This window comes from Macaca nemestrina, chromosome 9 (assembly GCF_043159975.1).
Source record: "Macaca nemestrina isolate mMacNem1 chromosome 9, mMacNem.hap1, whole genome shotgun sequence".
In the NCBI taxonomy this organism is placed as follows: domain Eukaryota; kingdom Metazoa; phylum Chordata; class Mammalia; order Primates; family Cercopithecidae; genus Macaca; species Macaca nemestrina.
This window is the reverse complement of record NC_092133.1, coordinates 59379029-59399382: the sequence shown is the minus strand read 5'-3', so window position 1 is coordinate 59399382 and position 20354 is coordinate 59379029. Positions and strand designations below refer to the sequence as shown.

Below are 20354 nucleotides of genomic sequence, written 5' to 3'. Positions count from 1 at the left end.
GATATGAGTTAAATCCCATATATTAAAGGTATCTTCTTAAAGGAATCAAATGACCTTGGATTGACTTTTTTAAAAAATAAGTAGTGGAGATTTGGACTTGACTGCAAAGTAGGGTTTTGTGTAGCACTTCTTACCAACTCTTTCTCTACTCCCTTCCTCCATGCTGCTCTCACCAAAGCTGTGGGACTTTTATTTGTGCTTGGTGCAGGGGCGGGGGTGGGAGTGCAAGGGGTGGAGTTAAAAGACCAGATACTTCCTGATCATTTAAAATCCTGCTTAATGTAAATGAGCTAGACAAAAAGTGTACATTGAAATAATAACTACTCTCTTTAATAAGAAACAATACAGTTAAACAACAAAAAAAGGCAGGGGTAAATATGTTCTCCAACCTAGTTTACTGTTTCAAAAGCAATTTCTCTTTTTAAGCAGACATTTTTACACACATGCGTATTTTATTACATCCCTTTTTAAAAGGTGAACAGTTGGGACTTAGTATACTCAAATATGTCCATATCACATGTAGATCTAGTTTGTTCCTTTTAAAGAAACACAAATACCTTATGGTGTAGATAAAAGCATTAGTTTATAATATGAAAATTAATTGTCATCCTAAGACTCTGTAGTGATGACATTGATACATTGTATTGATGTATGTTCCTTCATATTTTCAGGATACTACCCAGAAAATTATCATTAGAAATTCTTTTTTCTTGGCAGACTTTCAAACCTCTGGTTGAAAGAAGTATACCCAGTTCAGTCACTGCAGTAGAATTCCTTGTAGATAAGCAGCTGGATTTTTTAACTGAAGATAGTGCCTTTCAGCCGTACCAGGTAAGAAATTTTAGATTACTTTTTAAAATTTAACGGTTAAACTTTATTGATATGCAGATATTCTTTAAACAATATTATTTAAATATCATTTCATCTAACTTCTAGTTGTGCGGAAAAACCCAGTGAATGCAGTCAGTCGATTTTGCTTATAGGATAAACGATTTATTTATTCAATTAACAATATATACTGAGCATCTAATATGAGCCAGGCAGTGTTCTGTTGCAAGGAATACAGAAGTAAGCAAAATAAAAGTATGTGACATTCTAAATAATAGTCATTATTAGAAAGTAATTGGTTAAATATTAGTATAAATTGTCTTCAACTCTAAAGGTTAAGAATTGGGTAAATTAATGTAATTAAATGAGATTAGTGTTTGTGTATACCTATCAGTTTAGCATAATAGTTCATTTTTTTTTAAAGGGGAAATTTTTTTAGATTGTCAGTAATTGAATGATTTTCTTTATAAATTTTAGTTCATTACTGCAATTTAAATACAAATACATTTAATTAGGGAAACATTTTCCAGTTGACTATTAGATTTTAATTATGTGAAGAAACTCATCAAAAGTATTAAGCTAAATATTTTTTAAGATTGTTGAAATTGTCAGTTAATTTTTTCAGGTATAAGTAAAACAGAAGGGTTTGTGTGTGTGTGTGTGTGTGTGTGTCTGTGTGTGTGTCTGTGTGTGTGTGTGTGTGTGTATATATATATATATTTTTTTTTTCGAGATGGAGTCTCACAACCCAGGATGGAGTGCAGTGGCACATTCTTAGTTCACTGCAACCTCTACCTCCTGGGTTCAAGCAATTCTCCTGCCTCAGCCTCCAGAGCAGCTGAGATGACAGGCGCACACCACCACGCCCAGATAATTTTTGTATTTTTAATAGAGACAAGGTTTCACAATGTTGGCCAGACTGGTCTCGAACTCCTGACCTCAAGTGATCTGCCTGCCTCGGCCTCCCAAAGTACTGAGATTACAGGCGTGAGCCACCACACCTGGCCTTCATTTGTTTATTTAGATTTTAGGTTGAATTAAATGTATATATTATAAGTTTCTTTTTACTCAGATGTTTTAAAATACTACAGTAATTGCATAGAAAGGATGAGTGAACCGGTTTAAATTTTTTCTAATGAAGTAAAAAGTTAATACTATTTTATTTCAGACTTGTTACTGTTTTTCAAAAATAAAATGTAGAGCTATTATTTCCATGGAGCGAACAAGAGCTTGTGTTAATGAGGGGTGATTTGTTGTGCATGGAGTTGTAATACTTAGGGAATTAGAATAGTTCTATTAGGTCTACCAAAATGAGATGATAGTTCATTTAGTGTAAACATTATTTCATGTCTTGAAGTCTATATAGATATGCTCTTGTCTTTCCATTTGATTTTTCTTATTTCTTTAAAGGACCTAGTTTTTTTTGTATTGTTAGCTTTTGTTCTTTGTTTATAATATTTGCTTCATAGCAAATCACAGTTTAATAGTGGAGGTGTTGGAGCTTTTCCCTGGGGTTTTATTTTGTTAATTGTGAATACCATTTAGTTTACTACAGACCTTATCATTTCATTTCCCCCAGTCAGTTAGAGGGAGTTAGAGTAGGTGAATCTAGGTGAAATCAAAGGAACCTTCCAAGTCTTAATGTTTTAATTCTGTGGTTGTATTATTAGCACTTTTGGAACCAAGTCTCAGCTTGGATTTGGTTTAGAGAAGTGAAATTGTTATGTAGAAATTACTTTTAAAAATAAACTCTTGCCAGGTGGCCTAAAACTCGACATGTTTTTGAAAATTATAATGATTGAAAGAATATGCTAGGGGGAGGGTGGGGGGGTACCCTAACTTTTTTAAAAACAGTTTCAGAGGCATAAGAGCTAAAGTCTTACGTGGTTTGGTGAATTGTATGATTGTCTCTGTTAGTAAGCTATTTAATCTGCTCTGCTAGTATATATACTAAGTCACCCTCTGGCCTAGAAGGATGCCGTATCTTCCAGAAGTGAAGTGATTGACTTGACATTTTAACCATTGTGTTTCTGAAAAACGTGAATTCTGAGTTCGAAGAAATCGGGAGGAATTACCATGAGAGCATTTGATTTAAGATCTAGCATACCGTAGTTTTAGAATTTCTTACGAATTTTAGACTAAGTGTTGGTTTATAGCAGAGCTTTTCTATGCATATTTTTTATAGTTAGGATTTTTTAATAAGATCAGGTTATAAATATAAAAATATTTTCTCCCATGTGTAAATGATAGACATTTCTCTTATTTTGAATGAAAATTTACTACAGATACCTAAGATAGTTAAATTTATTTATTTAAATAAATCTTGTGAAATACAGAAATGTTCTAGAAAGAAGAAAAAAATTAGAGTTTGTGTAATTAGAGTGGCGGTATTACCAGATTGATTATTTTATAACCAGTTGTCCAAGCAGTACATTAAATTCCTTAGCTTCTTAAAATGGCAGCTGTTACTGGCATAAATTTTGTAAATAGTGCCTTGACTTATCTCAACCTTAGGGTAACCCTCTGTTAGTCAAAGGGAGTTTGGGTACACTTGAATAAGCTTTTTAATTGAGCTTATTTCTTTCTCACTTTTTAAAATTTCATGAGGCAATTTCTTTTGAATATGGATGCTAATTATCCTTTATAAACTTTTTAAGTAGGTGGGGGAAAATTCTCTTTGGAAATGGCCTTTGTGTATATTGTTTTTTAGTCTAGAGTAGTAGGTACATGTAAGTTTTTAAACTTTCCACAAATGATGCTTTGTTGTGAATCTAATTAAATGTTTTCAGTGGGAATTCCCAATCTACCACCTTTCTCCTTCATTTCTCAGCATTTTATTCTGTAGTAGTATGTTTTTCTTTAGTTTCCTTTACAAGTTGCACAGCCTTATTCTTCGTTAAATCAAAATGATAAACTGAGGTAGTGGTTAGGAAACAGATGAGTCAGGATTAATACAAGTCCTTTCACTTTTAAGTCATTGGTTTGAATCCTACTCTTTTCTCTGAATGATTTGAATGTATTGAATATCAGATAGCAAGTATTAAGTTAGTTAACCTGGTCAGTCTTTTTTTTTTTTGGAGACAGGGTTTCACTCTGTCACTCAGGCTGGAGTGTTGTGGTGCAATCTCAGCTCACCACAACATCCGCCTCCTGGTTTCAAGAGATTCTTCCTGCCTCAACCTCCTGAATAACTGGGATTACAGGTGTGCACCACCACCCCCGGCTAATTTTTGTATTTTCAGTAGAGACGGGGATTTGCCATGTTGACCAGGCTGGTCTTGAACTCCTGACCTCAGGTGATCCACCCCACCTCGGCCTCCAAAAATACTGGGAATATGGTTGTGAGCCACTGCGCCCGGCACTGGTCAGCTTTTTAGGTGACATTTAGTTGGCTATTTCAGGATGCAATCATTACAGTTTTTAGTATTTTGGAAAGAAACATGACTAAAAGGAGAAATTGAACCAACATTTTCAGACAGTGTAATGGATATATATTAATTAGGCCACTGAAGCAACATACCCTGATATTGTTAAGTGTCTTTCTCCTTCCCTGTGCACACAGATAAGATTCTACTTCCTCCTTTTAGGTTTCCTGATCATGCCTGGCTACACTTAACTTTCTTTGAAGTAGAGGGGGAAGGGAAAAGGGAGAGGAAGTAGTGGGGAAATCTGCAGATTCTACTGTGTCTTTTAGCTGGCTGGGGAGAAGGAACAGAAAATAAATTATTGCTTCTTAAAGATACTTTTAATAGTTTTTTGTGAGTCCGGACATGGTGGCTCACGCCTATAATCCCAGCACTTTGAGAAGCCGAGGCGGGTGGATCACGAGGTTGGGGGTTCGAGACCACCCTGGCCAACATGGTGAAATCCCGTCTCTACTAAAAATACAAAAAAAAAAAGATTAACCGGGCGTGGTGGCAGGTGCCTGTAATCCCAGCTACTTGAAAGGCTGAGGCAGGAGAATCACTTGAACCTGGGAGGCAGAGGTTGCAGTGAGCTGATATTGCACCACGGCACTCTAGCCTGGGCAACAGCGAGACTCCATCTCAAAAAAAAAAAAAAGTTTTTGTTGTTGTTACTATAATTGCTGTGGTATTTTTCCTTTACTTTGGAGCATGATTATAGAAGTTCAAAAAAACTTTCCATTAAATTTCCGTAACAGTTTTGGTCACATTCACATAAAAATTATGATAATGAAATGGAATATTTAACTTTTAGCATGATTTTGAAATCATTTTATCATGGATTTTGGCTACTGGCCATGCACACACCTACAGTTTTCAAGTTGGGGTTGCTTCATAGAGGATGTGGAAGAGACTATTTCTTTTCTTTTTTTTTTTTTTTTTTTTGAGACGGAGTCTGGCTCTGTTGCCCAGGCTGGAGTGCAGTGGCCGGATCTCAGCTCACTGCAAGCCCCACCTCCCAGGTTCATGCCATTCTCCTGCCTCAGCCTCCCGAGTAGCTGGGAGTACAGGCGCCCACCACCTCGCCTGGCTAATTTTTTTTGTATTTTAGTAGAGACGGGGTTTCACCGTGTTAGCCAGGATGGTCTCGATCTCCTGAACTCGTGATCCGCCCGTCTCGGCCTCCCAAAGTGCTGGGATTACAGGCTTGAGCCACCGCGCCCGGCCGGAAGAGACTATTTCTTACCTGAAATTTGTACATATTCATTCCAGCTAACCTGGCTTGGTCTAGCTTGTTAGTCCAGTATTTTTAGGCATCACAATCCTCTTTGCTTTTAAATGTAATAAAGAAATAAAACAAAGGTCACTAGTTAAAACCATTAGAGATTTGATGCAGAATGTGCTTGTTCAAAATTACACCCCATGTTTATCTTACAGTATATTAAAATTCATTGTAGTAATGAGATGTTTTCCCTAAAATAAGGTAGAATCATAAATCCTAGACCTGAAGGAACGATTCCATTAGAAGCTCTGTATCCCATCTACTCGGGAGGCTAAGGCAAGAGAATCACTTGAACCCAGGAGGCGGAGGTTGCAGTGAGCTGAGATCACACCATTGCGCTACAGCCTGGGCAGTAAGAGCAAAACTCTGTCTCAAAAAAAAAAAAGAGTTCTATATCATAATGAGCTGATAAAGTTTAGAGATAAGACTATTAATACTACTGTTCTCTCATTGTAGAGTGTAGACATTGAACTACAGTACTTTACTAAATACTAGATACAGTACTGTTGTGCTGTGAAGTGCTGGTTGAAGGGAATGGGTAAAACAAACCTGAGTATTTTCTTAGTACCTAGACTAAAGATTGCTTAAAGACTTAACGAGAGAAGAGTCATACATTGTCTAGTGAATGTGTCTGGACTGTGCCAGATTGTTTATCTATTTCTGTAGTCTTTCAATGATAAAGTAGTTTTTCCAGTTTGAGTCCATTTTAACCGATAATTCTTTCATCATTGATCATATAAATTTATTTGGCTGTGGTTTTAAGGTAATTGTTGCTCAGCACATCTGTTTTACTAAAAATAGCTCGAACAGTTGCCTAGGATAAGTTAGCAGTAGTTTAGGAAGTAGAGTGTACCAGAGACATGTATTTTTTTTTCTCCTAAATTTGTGTTATTGTCCTATGGCATTTGGAATTGCTTCACAACCAGGGTGAAATAATGCAAGCAAGGTGAAATTTTAGCCATTAGTCAGCCAAGGTGAACAGTTTAATACGTTGTTTGGTTATTACTAGGCAAATGTTATACTTCTTTGAATTAAATATTTGACATAAGTGGTCCACTGACAAAGTTTGAAATCTTGTTGATAGAGATTTGTTTATAAGCAGATTTATTTCTCAGGGTAATATGATATTGCTAATAGTTTACAGAAAAAAGTAAACAGAACTTCCTGTTACAGTTGCTTTGTATGGTGGAGAAGGGACTTGCTTTTTCAAACTTTACCTTCACTTCAGCTTATAGTACAGACACATCACTTTAGATTGTTTTAAAACTGTAACATTTCTATAGTGTGAATGGAAATTTGACCTGGTACAGCATTTATTAGTATACTTACGTAATTATTTTTGTCCTACAGTTCCTTTCAGATTTGTTATTTTCCTGGTATCATGTCACTGCTCTAGCATTACTTTTTACCAGTTTCATGGCTTCCTGCTAGTTGCTTAATGCTTTTTAAAAGTTGATAAAAGTATTGTGAGTAATAATCTTTATTTTATTTTCAAGGAGTTTTTCATCTATGATAAGAAATGACATAAAAAATGATTTCCTTGAAGTAGACTGAATTTAAGGAGCCTGAAGTAAAAACTTCAGAAATACAAAGATAGGAGAAGTCAATAGAGACTGAAGTGGTTAAAGAAGTCTCATGAAAGAGATAAAACTTAATGGGCTTCACTTGAATGGAGATGGAAGTGAAAGGATGAGGACTGAATGGAGATGGAAGTGAAAGGATGAGGTGGTGGGGTGGTTGGTGGTGGCAGTGGTAATGGTAATCCAGACATTTGCCAGGAGGAACAGCATAATGAATGATGAGGAGGCATTTTAGGGGACAGGAGAATGTCAGCCTAGCTAAAGAAGAGAGTTTATGAATAGAATTAATGCTGGATACACATGGTGTGGGGTCAGATAAAAGAGGAAAAAGATCACTAAGCATAGTTCTCAGGAGAGTAACAAAATTATCTGTGTAACAATGGCATGTTGGTTATTGTAAATATCAGAAGCAGCTAATTGATTGGGTCTTTACTAGAGCCTTTCGTTTTAGAGATTCATTATAGCATAATGGTTAAGAGCATGAATTTTGACATCAGTTTAAGCAAACTTAGTTTCAAATCTTAGCTTTACCATTTGCTAGCTATTTGACATTGGGAAAGTCTCAATGCTGTGAATAAATGGTTTTCTCAACTATAAATACTGTCTACCTCAGGGTTGTTAGGAAGATTAAATGAAATGATACATTAAGGAGTTTATAATACAGAAACTGCTCAATAAGAGACATATTGTAAATTCCCTTTTCATAAATGGTATCTTAAACCCTTTTGGTGGATATTTGAAACTCCTTTTTCTTCCTACCATTCACACGCTCATTGACTATTTCTTTGCCACCATCTGCTGCTTACTTTTAACAATCTTTCTTAGTAGTCTTCCCTGGAACTCTTAGCATTTTTTTCTCCAGCTGGTGCTAAACAAACTTTTTCAACTCTCAGTATAACCCATAGACAGTGTATAATAGAACATGTTTTTGTAGTAGTGTTTTTTTCTTCTCCCCCTTTTTATGAAGAATAAGTAGGTAAGATTTCATTGTGACTTCTTAAACTATTATTTTAAGAAAATGACATTAGAAAAGATGAGTGCAAAACTATATTGTGGTGTTATCCTTTACAGCACACCCTTACCTTTTTTCCAAAGGGAAAGTCATTTACTCTACTTGTGGCTGATAGTTATTTTTGTCTCAGAAAGTAGAAGTGATATTCAATAAGGTACAAAATTCTTTTTTTTTTTTTGTTTGGCTCTGGGAAGACACTTCGTAGCTATAATACTAAGGTCTGGAAGTCCTCTAAGCATTAGATAAAAGAGTTAGACTAAATGACCTTTATAGCAGTGAGTACACTACGTCTGTGAACTTGTTGAAGGTGAAAAACCAGCCTTTTCTGGTCAACTGGTCAACATTAAACGAATCAAGCCCTAATTATTTTAGTCTTTAGGATAAGAGTCATTCAACTAAAGCTATGTTTATCTTAAAAGAACTTTTCAGTTAGGGTGCCAGATGCAAATCAAATATTCTGCAGAACTGGAAAACCAGGATCATTTGGATTAATAGTACTTACTCAGCACTTGCTACTCTCTTCTTTTTTTTTTTTTTTTTTTTTTTTGAGATGAAGTCTCACTCTGTCACCCAGGCTGGAGTGATCTCGGCTCACTGTAACCTCCATCTCCTTGGTTCAAGTGATTCTCCCACATCAGCCTCCTCAGTAGCTGGAACTACAGGTGCGAGCCACCACGCCCGGCTAATTTTTTGTATTTTTAGTAGAGACAGGGTTTCACCAATGTTGGCTAGGATGGTCTCAAACTCCTAACCTCAAGTAATCCTCCCACCTCGGCCTCCCAACGTGTTGGGATTATAGGTGTGAGCCACTGCGCCTGGCTACTCTTTTTCTATATCTGTTTCTGGATTATATTTTGACAGGCGTCGAACACGTTCCTAGTTACTCCATGAGTTTTCATATGCATCTCCCTTTTCCGTTGTACTTTGCCTTCATTTTAACATTTGATTAAAATTTAGAGGTGCCTTGTTGACGTAAAATGAGAACAATTGTAGCATATATACTGTGCTGAAAGTATTAAAAATACATAACTGTTAACTGACTACTGGTAGATCATTGACTTGGTAGGATGAGCATCCATGGGCAGGCATAGCCTGGGGGTGGTCTAGGAGATGAGGCCAGAACAGGAAACAGCTATTTTGTAATATTTGGCTTTATTCCATTTCAAGTCAAAAGTGACAGCTTGCAGTAGTAGAACTAAGCTGAAGCCTCGATAGTAGGATGGACAACAAGAAAAGAGGAACCAGCAGCTAAAGCAGAGTGAATATACTTCCTTGTTTTTTAAAAATTATTTTTAATATAAAGTTGCTTTATCATGTTTTAATATTCAGTAATTTTGCTCTGTATTCTATTTAAATATTCCATTACCTACCTATATTATTTTATATAGCTGTGATTTCAAAAATAGTAATGAAACATGCTTATTAAGGTCCCATAAATTACCCCAGTACATATCTGTTGCTATTTTAAAAAGGAGCTCTTCATTTGTAAAAATTGGTTGCAAAACTTGATGTGTTGAAAATGTATCCTCAGAGTTCGGGAACATGTTATTTTGACTGAAATTTGGCCCAAGCATGAGCTATTCTGCAATATTCAGATTAAAAACATTTATAAGTCACGGCAGTAGTTCTTTCCCGGTCCGAAATCTGCTGTGATCATATGCTGAAAAATCTGCCAGTCTCCTTTTAAATTTTCATAGCTGCTGCTATGAATTTAAAGTATGTGAAATTATGCTTGTAGACTCTAAGCCATCACTAGTTGCCATTGAGAAAGATTTTCTTGTTTCTTTTTTCCAATCAAAATAAGATCATAGGATTGATTTATTCTTTTTCTTAATTGCATAATCTTACTGAAACATGGTCATATTTAAAATCTCAGTTTTGTTCCTCAGTATAATAGTAATATTTTATTAGGATTAGAATTTAATTTTGGGAATTTGATAATTCCCAAAATATTTTCATGTGCATTATTTTATTTCTGATGTTAGCTTTATGAAGAAAATGATTGTATTATTTTGTGTAATGCTTTCAGGATACATATTAATTTATTAATCCACTCAACTCTTTGAGAAGTCTAACTTACAAATGAGAAGGAAGCAAAATAGAAACTATGTAAAGTAGACTAAATTTTAAAAGGGTGTGATTATTGTGATGATACAGCAGGCACTGTCATGGTACATCCACAGCAAGAAACTACAGCTGAACTTTACTCAGACTGGAAATGGGAACTAGAAAGTCGGGAACTCAAGTCACATATTCCCTTTTCTCCCCGCCCCGGAATCTCCTTTTTTTGACGGGTTTATTCTCCTAACTCATAGGTATTGCTTCTCATAACACTAGTTTTCATTTGACTTATGTGTGTCAGTATCAATTCACCTACCTGTCCTCGCTCCTTTACAAGACCTTTTAGATCTAATATTTATGTTTTCTACTAAAATTACAGATGGCATAGGGGAATGAAACGTTGAAAAGAAGAAATAAATATAAGGAAGAGAATATGTGGTAGTAATTTTCTATGGTAGGCGGAGAAAGTGAGGTTTAGCTCAGCTGTGACTTGGCATCTAGGTTCACACAGCTTGTGATAGTCAGAAAAGAACCTGGGTTGGGTGTGGTGGCTCACACCTGTAATCCTAGCACTTTGGGAGGTCGGGGTGGGAGGATTGCTTGAGCCCAGGAATTTGAGACTGGGTAACATGGGAGAACCCCTGTCTACAACAAAATAAAATTAGCTGGGCATGGTAGTGCACCTGTGTAGTCCCAGCTACTGGGGAGGCTAAGGCAGGAGGATCGCCTGAGCCCAGGAGGTTTAGGCTGCAGTGAGCCATGATCTTACCACTGCACTTGAGCCTCGGTGACAGAGGGAGACCGTATCTCATGAAAAAAGAGGGGAGCTGTGCAGCATAGTGGCACACACCTGTAATCTCAGCACTTTGGGAGGCTCAGGCAGGTGGATCACTTGAGCTCAGGAGCTTGAGACCAACCTGAGCAGCGTGGCAAAACTCCGTCTCTACCAGTACCAAAAACAAAACAAAACAAAAAACAAATAGAAAAAACTTTTGCTGGGCACCTGTAGTCCCAACTACTTAGGAGGCAGGGATGAGAGGATTGCTTGAGCCCGGGAGGTCAAGGCTGCAATGAGCTGAGATCCTGCCATTGCAGCCTAGCCTGGGTGACAAAGTTAAGACTCTTGTTTTAAAAAAAAAAAAAAAAAGAAAAAAGAAAAAGAAGAAAGAAAAAAAACTTGAACTCAAAGTTTTAGATTATAAGATATTATTTCTGTTACACTGCCTGCCTTTGTGAGCCATCCAGTGGGAAGTGTCTCCTATTTACATATCATTCTCTTTCGTGTGGCATTTTATTATTCTTATAGTTAGTATCTTTCCTAAATAAAAGACTAAGTTTTTCCTGAATTTTATTGCCTGTACAACTTCCCCTAGATTTTGCATACAGTGGCATCACACTACACTACGAATCTGTGCATTATTTTCAGATTCATTTGTTCCTTCGGCAGACAATCCATATTAAAATGTTTTCTAGTCTGTGGTTTTTTTTCAGCTGTCTAGTTTTTGTTTTTTGTTTTTTTTGTTGTTGTTGTTTTTTGTTTTGTTTTGTTTTGTTTTTTGGTTGTGCATATGGGTATTCTGAATACCTGGATTTGCTCAAAGCTAAAATTCAAAAATAAAATACTTTAAAATGAAGCCCTTAGTCTCTTGCCAAAATAGTTGTCTCTAAAATTCAAGTCTTTCTGGGTTTCAGACTAAAAACAAAACAGTACTGGTCCTTAGTAAATAATCTGGATTGAGGGTCATTAATTCATATATTTAAGGGACAGCTGTGTTATATTCAGAACTACAAATACCTTCAAAGAACCTAGAATCTAATGGGGGAAACACACATGGAAAAAGAAACATAAATATAAGCAAAATGTAGTAAGTAGAAGAGACCAGGGAGGAATAAGGAATTCATTCTGGTTGTAGGAGAGATGTGGAGGTATTGTTAGAATTAGAGTAGGTGACCCATGAGTTACATGAGGATGAATATAAATTAGCTAAGCCACTAGGACAGCAAGGTTGGTTAAATACATGAAGTCAAAGGAATAAGCAGAATGCCTGTTGAATGGGTTATTTACATAAACCCTAACCATACCATCTTCCTGGAATGTCAGAGTGGTGACTAGATAGGGAACCTTTTTAACCATATTTAGTTAGGTCAGCCATTGACTGGTCTCACCCTCATTGAGTAGAGGAATAATGAGCATTTGTTAAAAAGAAATCAACAGTGAAAATTAAAATTTTAACCATATAAGTTTACAATTCAGTGGCATTAAGTGCATTCACAATTTTGTGCAATGATTACCACTATCCATTTCCAGAACTTTTTCATCATCCTAAACAGAAACTCTGTATTCATTAAACAGTAACTTCTCACTTCCCAATTGTGCCTTCCCTTAATCCCTGGTAAACCTTCTGTTTTACTTTGTCTGTGAATTTGCCTATTTTAGGCACCGCACAGAAGTGGAATCATGTAATGTTCATCCTTTTGTAACTGGCTTGTCTCACCATAATGTCTTGAGGTTTTATCTGTGTTGTAGCATGTGTTAGAATTTTTTATGGCAGAATAATATTCCATTGTATGTATAAACCACATGTTTTAATCCATTCCTCTGTAGATGAATATTTGGGTTCTTTCCAACCTTTGACTATTGTGTGAATAATGCTGCTATAAACAGTGGTGTACAATTATCTGAGTTCTTCCTTTCCGTTGTTTTGGTTACATACCTAGGAGTAGATTGCTGGGTCATACAGTAATTCCATATTTAGTTTTTTGAGGAACAGCCAAACTTTTCCACAGTGGAAAACCATCTTTTGTTCCCACCAACACCACACAGGGGTTCCAGTGTCTTCCACGGCTGCACCAATACTTGTTATTTCTTATTTTCTTGATAATAGCCATGCTAATGGGCGTAAAGTGGTATCTCTTTGTGGTTTTGATTTGCATTTCCCTAATGGTTAGTAATGTTGAGCATCTTTTTATGTGCTTTTTGGTTATAAATATATCTTTGGAGAAATGTCCATTCAAGTCCTTTTCGCATTTTATCATTTGGTTGGGGATTTTTTGTTGGTGAGTTGGAGTTCTTTATATATTCTGGATTTCAATCCTTTACCAGGAATATGCTTTGGAAGTATTTTCTCCCATTCTGTGGGTGGTCCTTGTCTCTCTTTTCATAGTGTTCTTTAACATACAATTGGTTTTTATATCAAGTCTAATTTATCTGCCTTGGTTGTCTGTGATTTTGGTATTATATCCAAGAATTTACAGCCAAATCCAGTGTCATGAAGATTTTCCCGTGTGTGTGTGTGTGTGTGTGTGTGTGTGTGTGTGTGTGTGTGTGTTTTCTCAGTTTTATAGTTTTTGCATTTTGTTTTAGACCTTTGATCCATTTTGGCGTTTTATTTTGTTTTGCTTTTTGAGATGAAATCTTGCTCTGTCACCCAGGCTGCAGTGCAGTGGCACAGTCTCAGCTCACTGCAACCTCCGCCTCCCGGATTCAAATGATTCTCCTGCCTCAGACTCCTGAGTAGCTGGAATTACAGGCGCCCGCCACCATGCCCAGCTAATTTTAGTAGAGACCAGGTTTCACTGTGTTGGCCAGGCTGGTCTCGAACTCCTGACCTCAGGTGATCCGCCCACCTCAGCCTCTCAAAGTGCTGAGATTACAGGCATGAGCCACCGTGCCTGGCACAGTATTACACTGTATTTTTTAAAAATGAGGTTGGGCGCGGTGGCTCACGCCTATAATCCCAGCACTTGGGGAGGCTGAGGTGGGTGGATCATCTGAGTTCAGGAGTTCGAAACCAGCCTAGCCAACACGGTGAAACCCCGTCTCTACTAAAAATACAAAAAAGTTAGCTGGGCGTGGTGGCGGGCACCTGTAATCCCAGCTACTCGAGAGTCTGAGGCAGGAGAATCGCTTGAACCTGGGAGGCAGAGGTTGCAGTGAGCCGAGATCGTGCCACTGCACTGCAGCCTAGGCGACAGAGCAAGACTTCGTCTTTAAAAAAAAAAAAAAAAAAAAAAAAAAGTATAATATAAGAGTCCAGTTTCCCCAGCACCACTTTTTGAAAAGTTGTCCTTTCCACATAGAGTGCTCTTCCCACCCTTGAAATCTGTTGACCATTTGTGTAACAGTTTGTTTCTGTGCTCTCTATTCTGTTCCCTTGGTCTATATATCTGTCCTCATGCAGATATCACACTGTTTTGATTACTTCTGGTCCCTTTTTCTCTTTTCCCCACTTTTCTACAGCTGAATAATTTGTTCAAATGATTGCTCACCCTAAGATAAATCATTAAAGTGTACTATTCTGTTTTGGTGAAATTTACTGAAATACAAGATCAATGTCTTGAGTATAACTCCTGCCTTGTAAATTATTAGGCATAAGATCTCCCTTGTAGGGAAAGTATGTTTTTAAGATTCGAGGAAAAAGAAGATCCTGTGATTGCTGAACTATAACATCGTCATTCATTTATTGCTATGTGCCAGTCACTTTGCTCTAAATGTGAACTCAAAGACAGATAAAATACTTAATTCTCTTTCAGATCATAAATTTAATTACAGCAACATGCCAGAAGTTCTGAAATCGAGCTGTATGCATAGTATTTTGCAGTATAGAATCAGCTGATGGGGGAATATCTTATGGTTGCCTGTTTTTATTTCTCAGAAGACTATGGTTCTATAGTAGTGTTTCTCAGTAGAGTGCTGTGTTAGGGTTCTCCTCATACAGAACCAGTATGGGGTGTGGCAAGTGGGCTTGTATATATGTTTGTGTATAGAAATTGAGAAAGAGGAGATTTTTATTGATTGGCTCTTGGAATTGTGGGGGCTAACAAGTCCAAATTCCACATGGTAGACCAGCAGGCCAGTAGTTCAGGCAAGACTTGATGCTGCAGTCTTGAGTCTGAAAGGCAGTAGGAAGGCAGAATCCATTTTTCCTTGAGAGACCTCAGTCTTTTTTCTTAAGGCCTTCAACTGATTGGATTAAACCTATCCATGTGTTAGGGGTAATCTACTTTACTCAGAGTCTGCTGGTTTCAATGGTAATGACATCTAAAAATACTTCCAGAGCCACATCTAGAATGATGTTTGACCAGAACACTGGGCAACATATCCTAGTCAAGTTGACACTTAAAATTAAATCATGGCTGCTATTCATATTTGATTCTTAGTTTTGTCATGCATTGTAGCATGGTGGGAATTTGTACCTCTGACTTAGCAAATAAAATGCCTTTGGCACGTTCTTCCAGTCATTAATGGATATCCCTGAACCATTTCCCATCCCCTTTCAGCCTTTATTTAGAGCCATTGGGATAGATATAGATTAAGACAACAGGGAAAGTGGGAACCTTTATTTATTTTCTTCGAGATGAAGTCTTGCTCTGTTACCCAGGCTGGAGTGCAGCGGCACGATCTTGGCTCACTGCAACCTCCACCTCCTGGGTTCAAACAATTCTTCTGCTTCAGCCTCCTGTGTAGTTGGGATTACAGGTGCACACCACCACGCCCGGCTAATTTTTGTATTTTTAGTAGAGGTGGGGTTTTACCATGTTTGGCCAGGCTGGTCTGGCTGGTCTTGAACTCCTGACTTTGCAGTCCACCCACCTCAGCCACCCAAGTGGAAGTCTTTAAAACAGTCTTGCCAAGTTGACCGAGAAGTGGGCAACAGACAGCAAAGTATTTATGTGGCATACCAGGTGCTTTCAGCATCCTAAATATGAGAAAGTATAGTATCTGTCTTTCCTTTCTGAATGGTTATAATAATAGTTCTGCTTCCTCCTGAGTCTTGAGATACTATGGTGTTTTCTCCTGGCTGTCCACAATCGCCTTTCAATCCAGTCTAATTCCAGATCAAATTATTCTCATTGCTTCTTCAAATTGCTTCACTAAAGTATTCTTAGCTGTCTAGACCTAGTTATTTAATAAAAATTGTTAATTATAAATGAGGAATCTTTCTGTCACATTTGCACTTAAATAGGAATAGTGATATATTCCAATGTATCTGTCAGTTATGTAAAGTAATAAGGGATTTTTTAAAATAAATGCAAGGCACAGTAAAAATTCACAATAACAACAAAAATACCCAATGCTTTTTCAGATACTCTTTGCCTGAGAGTTCAGTACGATATATGGAACTAATTCCCAGTTGGCAGCCCTTTTCCCATTTGCCATTTATGGAATAGCCATTTTTGTAAATGTTGAATTCTGTATAACAAGGATGAATCAACAACTAGATATATGAGATCTCTTTGTATCTGTAAAGTCTTCGAGCTAAAAGGCCCAGAACATCCAGTATGTGAACTTCAAAAATGCAGTACCTAGGCTAGTTGTGGTGGCTCATGCCTAGGCTGGTTATGATGCCTTATGCTTGTAATCCCAGTGCTTTGGGAGGCTGAGACAGGAGGATCACTTGAGGCTATGAGTTCGATACTAGCCTGGGCAACATAGCGACATCCCTGTCTCTACAAATAAAAATGAAAATCTAGCCACACGTGGTGGCATGCACCTGTAGTCCCAGATACTCGGGAGGCTGAGGTGGGAGGATTGCTTGAGCCCAGGAGATGGAGGCTGCAGTGAGCTATGATTATGCCACTGCACTCAAGCCAGGGTAACGGAGTGAGATCCTCTCCCTTAAAAACAAAAATAAAAGCAAAAACATCATACTTAACCCACCTCCAAAGGATGAGTTTTTAACCTGTTTCTCTCATCTCACATCCATCATTTTTCAAGGTCATTAAGTTCCATCACATATTAACAGTTCCTTCCAGTGTTTGACAAAACCTTGTGTTAAGAATTTTTCTTAATATTTGTTGCATAGATATCAGTCAGGAAAATTTACATCAGTTGGTAGTATCTGCTTGGCATGTTAGTGTTGGGAAGCATTGTGAGGCTCTACCCTGGCTAAGAGTGTGCAGTTAATTAGTGATACCCACTACCAGGACTATAAATGAGTGTTGAACTGCTGATTTGTTTTTATTAGTCTTGATCACTTCCAAGGTATCTTTTCCTCATTTTGTCTTATCTATAAATACATGTACTTATCTATATTTATATTTAAACATTTGTTTGGCTTGGTGCAGTGGCTCAAGCCTGTAATCCTACCAGTTTAGGAGCCAAAGCAGGAGGATCACTTGAGGCCAAGAGTTCAAGACTGCCTGGGCAACATAGCAAGACCCTGTTTCTACAAAAAATAAAATCAGCCAGGCATGGCTAATTTTGGTGTGTGCCTGTAGTCTCAGCTACTTGGAAAACTGAGGTGGGAGGATCACTTGAGCTCCAGAAGTGGAGCTCCTTCCAAAGTGCTGGGATTACAGGCATGAGCCACCATGCCTGGCCCAATACTTATCTTTTCTTTATGCCATAAACAAATTATTCTCTTCCACCTATTTGGAAATACACAATAGATTGTTGTGCTGTATAGTCACCCTACTGATCTATAAACCATAGGTCTTATTCTATCGAATTGTATATTTATATCCATTAATCAAACTCTCTTTTTCCTCCCTCCCCCAACCGTAACAGGTCTCTGGTAACCACTAATCTACTCTCTATCTTTAAGCATCGGCTTTTTGTTGGTGTTGTTTTGTTTTTTCTTGAGACGAAGTCTCACTGTGTCACCCAGGCTGGAGTGCAATGGTGCGATCTTACATGACCGCATCCTCCGTCTCCCGGGTTCAATCGATTCTCCTGCCTCAGCTACTTGTGAGTAGCTGGGATTAAGGCGCCTATCACCACACCCAGCTAATTTTTGTATTTTTAGTAGAGACGGGGTTTTACCATGTTGGTCAGTCTGGTCTTGAACTTCTGACCTCAGGTGATCCACCCGCCTTGGCCTCCCAAAGTGCTGGGATTACAGGCGTGAGCCACCACGCCTGGACAAGCATCCGCTTGTTAACCTCCCACATATCAGTGACAACATGTGATATTTGTCTTCCCATCCTTTGCTTATTTCATTTAACATAATGACCTCCACTTCCATCCATGTTGTGGCACATAACAAGTTTTCATTCTTTTTATGGCCAGAACAATATTCATTATGTATGTATACCACATTTTCTATATCTTTCAACTATTGATGAGCACTTAAGTGGAGTCCATATTTTGGCTATTGTGAATAGTGCTGCAGTAAACATAGAAATGCAGCTATCTCTTTGATATATTGATTTTATTTCTTTTGGATATGTGTCCAGTAGTGGAACTGCTGGATAATAGTTATATTTTTAGTTTTTTGAGAAGTTTCCATGTTATTTTTCATAATAACGCTACTAATTTACATTTCCACCAACAGTGTACGGGTTCCCCTTTCCCCACATATTTAACAGTGTCCATCATTATTCCCTGTCTTTTATTTATTTATTTATTTTTTGAGACGAGGTCTTGCCCTGTTGCCCAGGCTGGAGTACAGTGGCACAATCTCAGCTCACTGCAACCTCCGCCTCCCAGGTTCAAGTGATTCTCCTGCCTCAGCTTCTGTAGCTGGGATTACAGGTGCCTGCCACCACACCCGGCTAATTTTTGTATTTTTAGTAGAGACGGCGTTTCACCATGTTAGTTGCTTTTTCTTTGGGGATCTGAAAGGAAAGCTTCCCTCTATTAGCAACTTGACCACCATGTTGGTCAGGCTGGTCTCGATCTCCTGACCCTGTGTTCCACCTGCCTCGGCCTCCTAAAATGCTGGGATTACAGGTGTGAGCCACCGCGCCTGGCCTTCTGCTAAATTTTTTAATAAAAATGTTTAATTGTGGTAAAATGTATTTATCCTGCTTCAACCTTCCGAGCAGCTGGGATTACAGGCGCCTGCCACCACACCCAGCTAATTTCTGTATTTTTAGTAGAGACAGGGTTTCACCATGTTGGCCAGACTGGTCTCGAACTCCTGGGCTCAAGTGATCCACCTCCCTTGGCCTTTCAAAGTGTTAGGATTACAGGTGTGAGCCACCACGCCTGGCTGGGAGATTTTTTTATTAAGGCTTTGATCTGTTATTTGTTACTGGTTTGTTGAGGTTTTCTTTTTTCCCTGGTTCAATTTTGGTAGGTTGTGTGTCCACGAATTTGTCTATTTTTCTGGGTTTTTCAATTTGTTAGCTTGTATAGTTGTTGATAATAGTCTCCAATGAGTCTTTGTATTTCTGAGGTCTCAGCTATGTCTTTTTCTTTTCCATTTCTAATTTATATGGGTCTTCTCCTTTTTTTCCCTCAGTCTAGCTAAATGTTTGTTGATTTTATTTATCTTTTCAAAATCCAGCTTTTCATTTTTTTGAAGTTTTCTTCTGTGTGTGTGTGTTTTTTGTTTTTTGGGTTTTTTGTTTTGTTTTGTTTTTTTAGTCTCAGTTTGTTTCCTTTCTCACTTTTATTATGTCCCTCTTACTACTAATTTTGGATTTGATTTGTTCTTTTGTAGTTCCTTGGAGTGCATTGTTAGGTTGTATATTTGAAGTCTGCTTTTTTAATATAGACGTTTATTGCTGTAAACTTTCCTCTTAGTATTGCTTTTGCCATATGCCATAGATTTTGTGTTTGATTTTCATTTTTTCCAAGAAATTAAAAAATAATTTCTTTAAGTTTCTTTATGTTTTCAGGAGCATGTTGTTTAATTTCCATGTGTTTGTGTGTTTTCAGAGGTTTCTCTTGTTACTGATTTCTAGGTTTCTTCTGTTGTGGTCAGAAAAGATAGTTGACATACGATTTCTGCTTTTTTGAATTTGTTGAGGCTTGTTTTGTGGACTTGTATCATCTGTGTATTTGATTTCACCAGTAGCTTTTATATTTTCAAATATTTTCTTTTTGTACATTATTGTTTGTTTTTCTTTCTGATTGAAGAACTTGTATCTTACATTCCTGTAAGAGGAGTCTGGTGGTGGTAAATTCTCTCAGGTTTTGTTTCTTAGGAAAAAAAAAATTCTCTCTCCATTTTATTTGAAGAATAGCTTTGCTAGAGAAAGTATTCTTGCAGGCCAGTGTTTTTGTTTTGTGTTGTGTTTTATTTTTCTTTTCATCACTTTGAAAATGTTGTCGCCCTCCCTTCTGACCTGTATGGTTTCCATTGAGAAGTCTGTTGGGAGCCAGATTGAAGCTCTGTATTTTTACTTTTCTCATGCTTCTTTTAGGATCCTCTCTTTGTTTTTGACCTAAAGTTTTCTGTTATTATTTCTTTGAAAGCTTTCTACTTTCTGCTGTTTCTCCACTTCCTTTTAAATAC

General features: G+C 37.5%; 1 protein-coding gene across 5 annotated transcripts in view; it reads left to right on the top strand.

Moving 5' to 3' along the window:
- The window catches only part of LOC105466156 (jumonji domain containing 1C), a 310861-nt gene that overhangs the window by 210487 nt on the left and 80020 nt on the right, over positions 1–20354 (top strand). For all 5 annotated transcript variants that reach the window (XM_071069618.1, XM_011715124.3, XM_024788032.2 and 2 more), the window contains one exon: positions 718–831. Coding sequence is in view for 1 of the 5 variants with exons in the window: in XM_011715124.3 (XP_011713426.1) it covers positions 718–831 (114 nt within the window). In the remaining 4 variants the exon portion in view is untranslated. The remainder of the gene's footprint in view (positions 1–717; positions 832–20354) is intronic.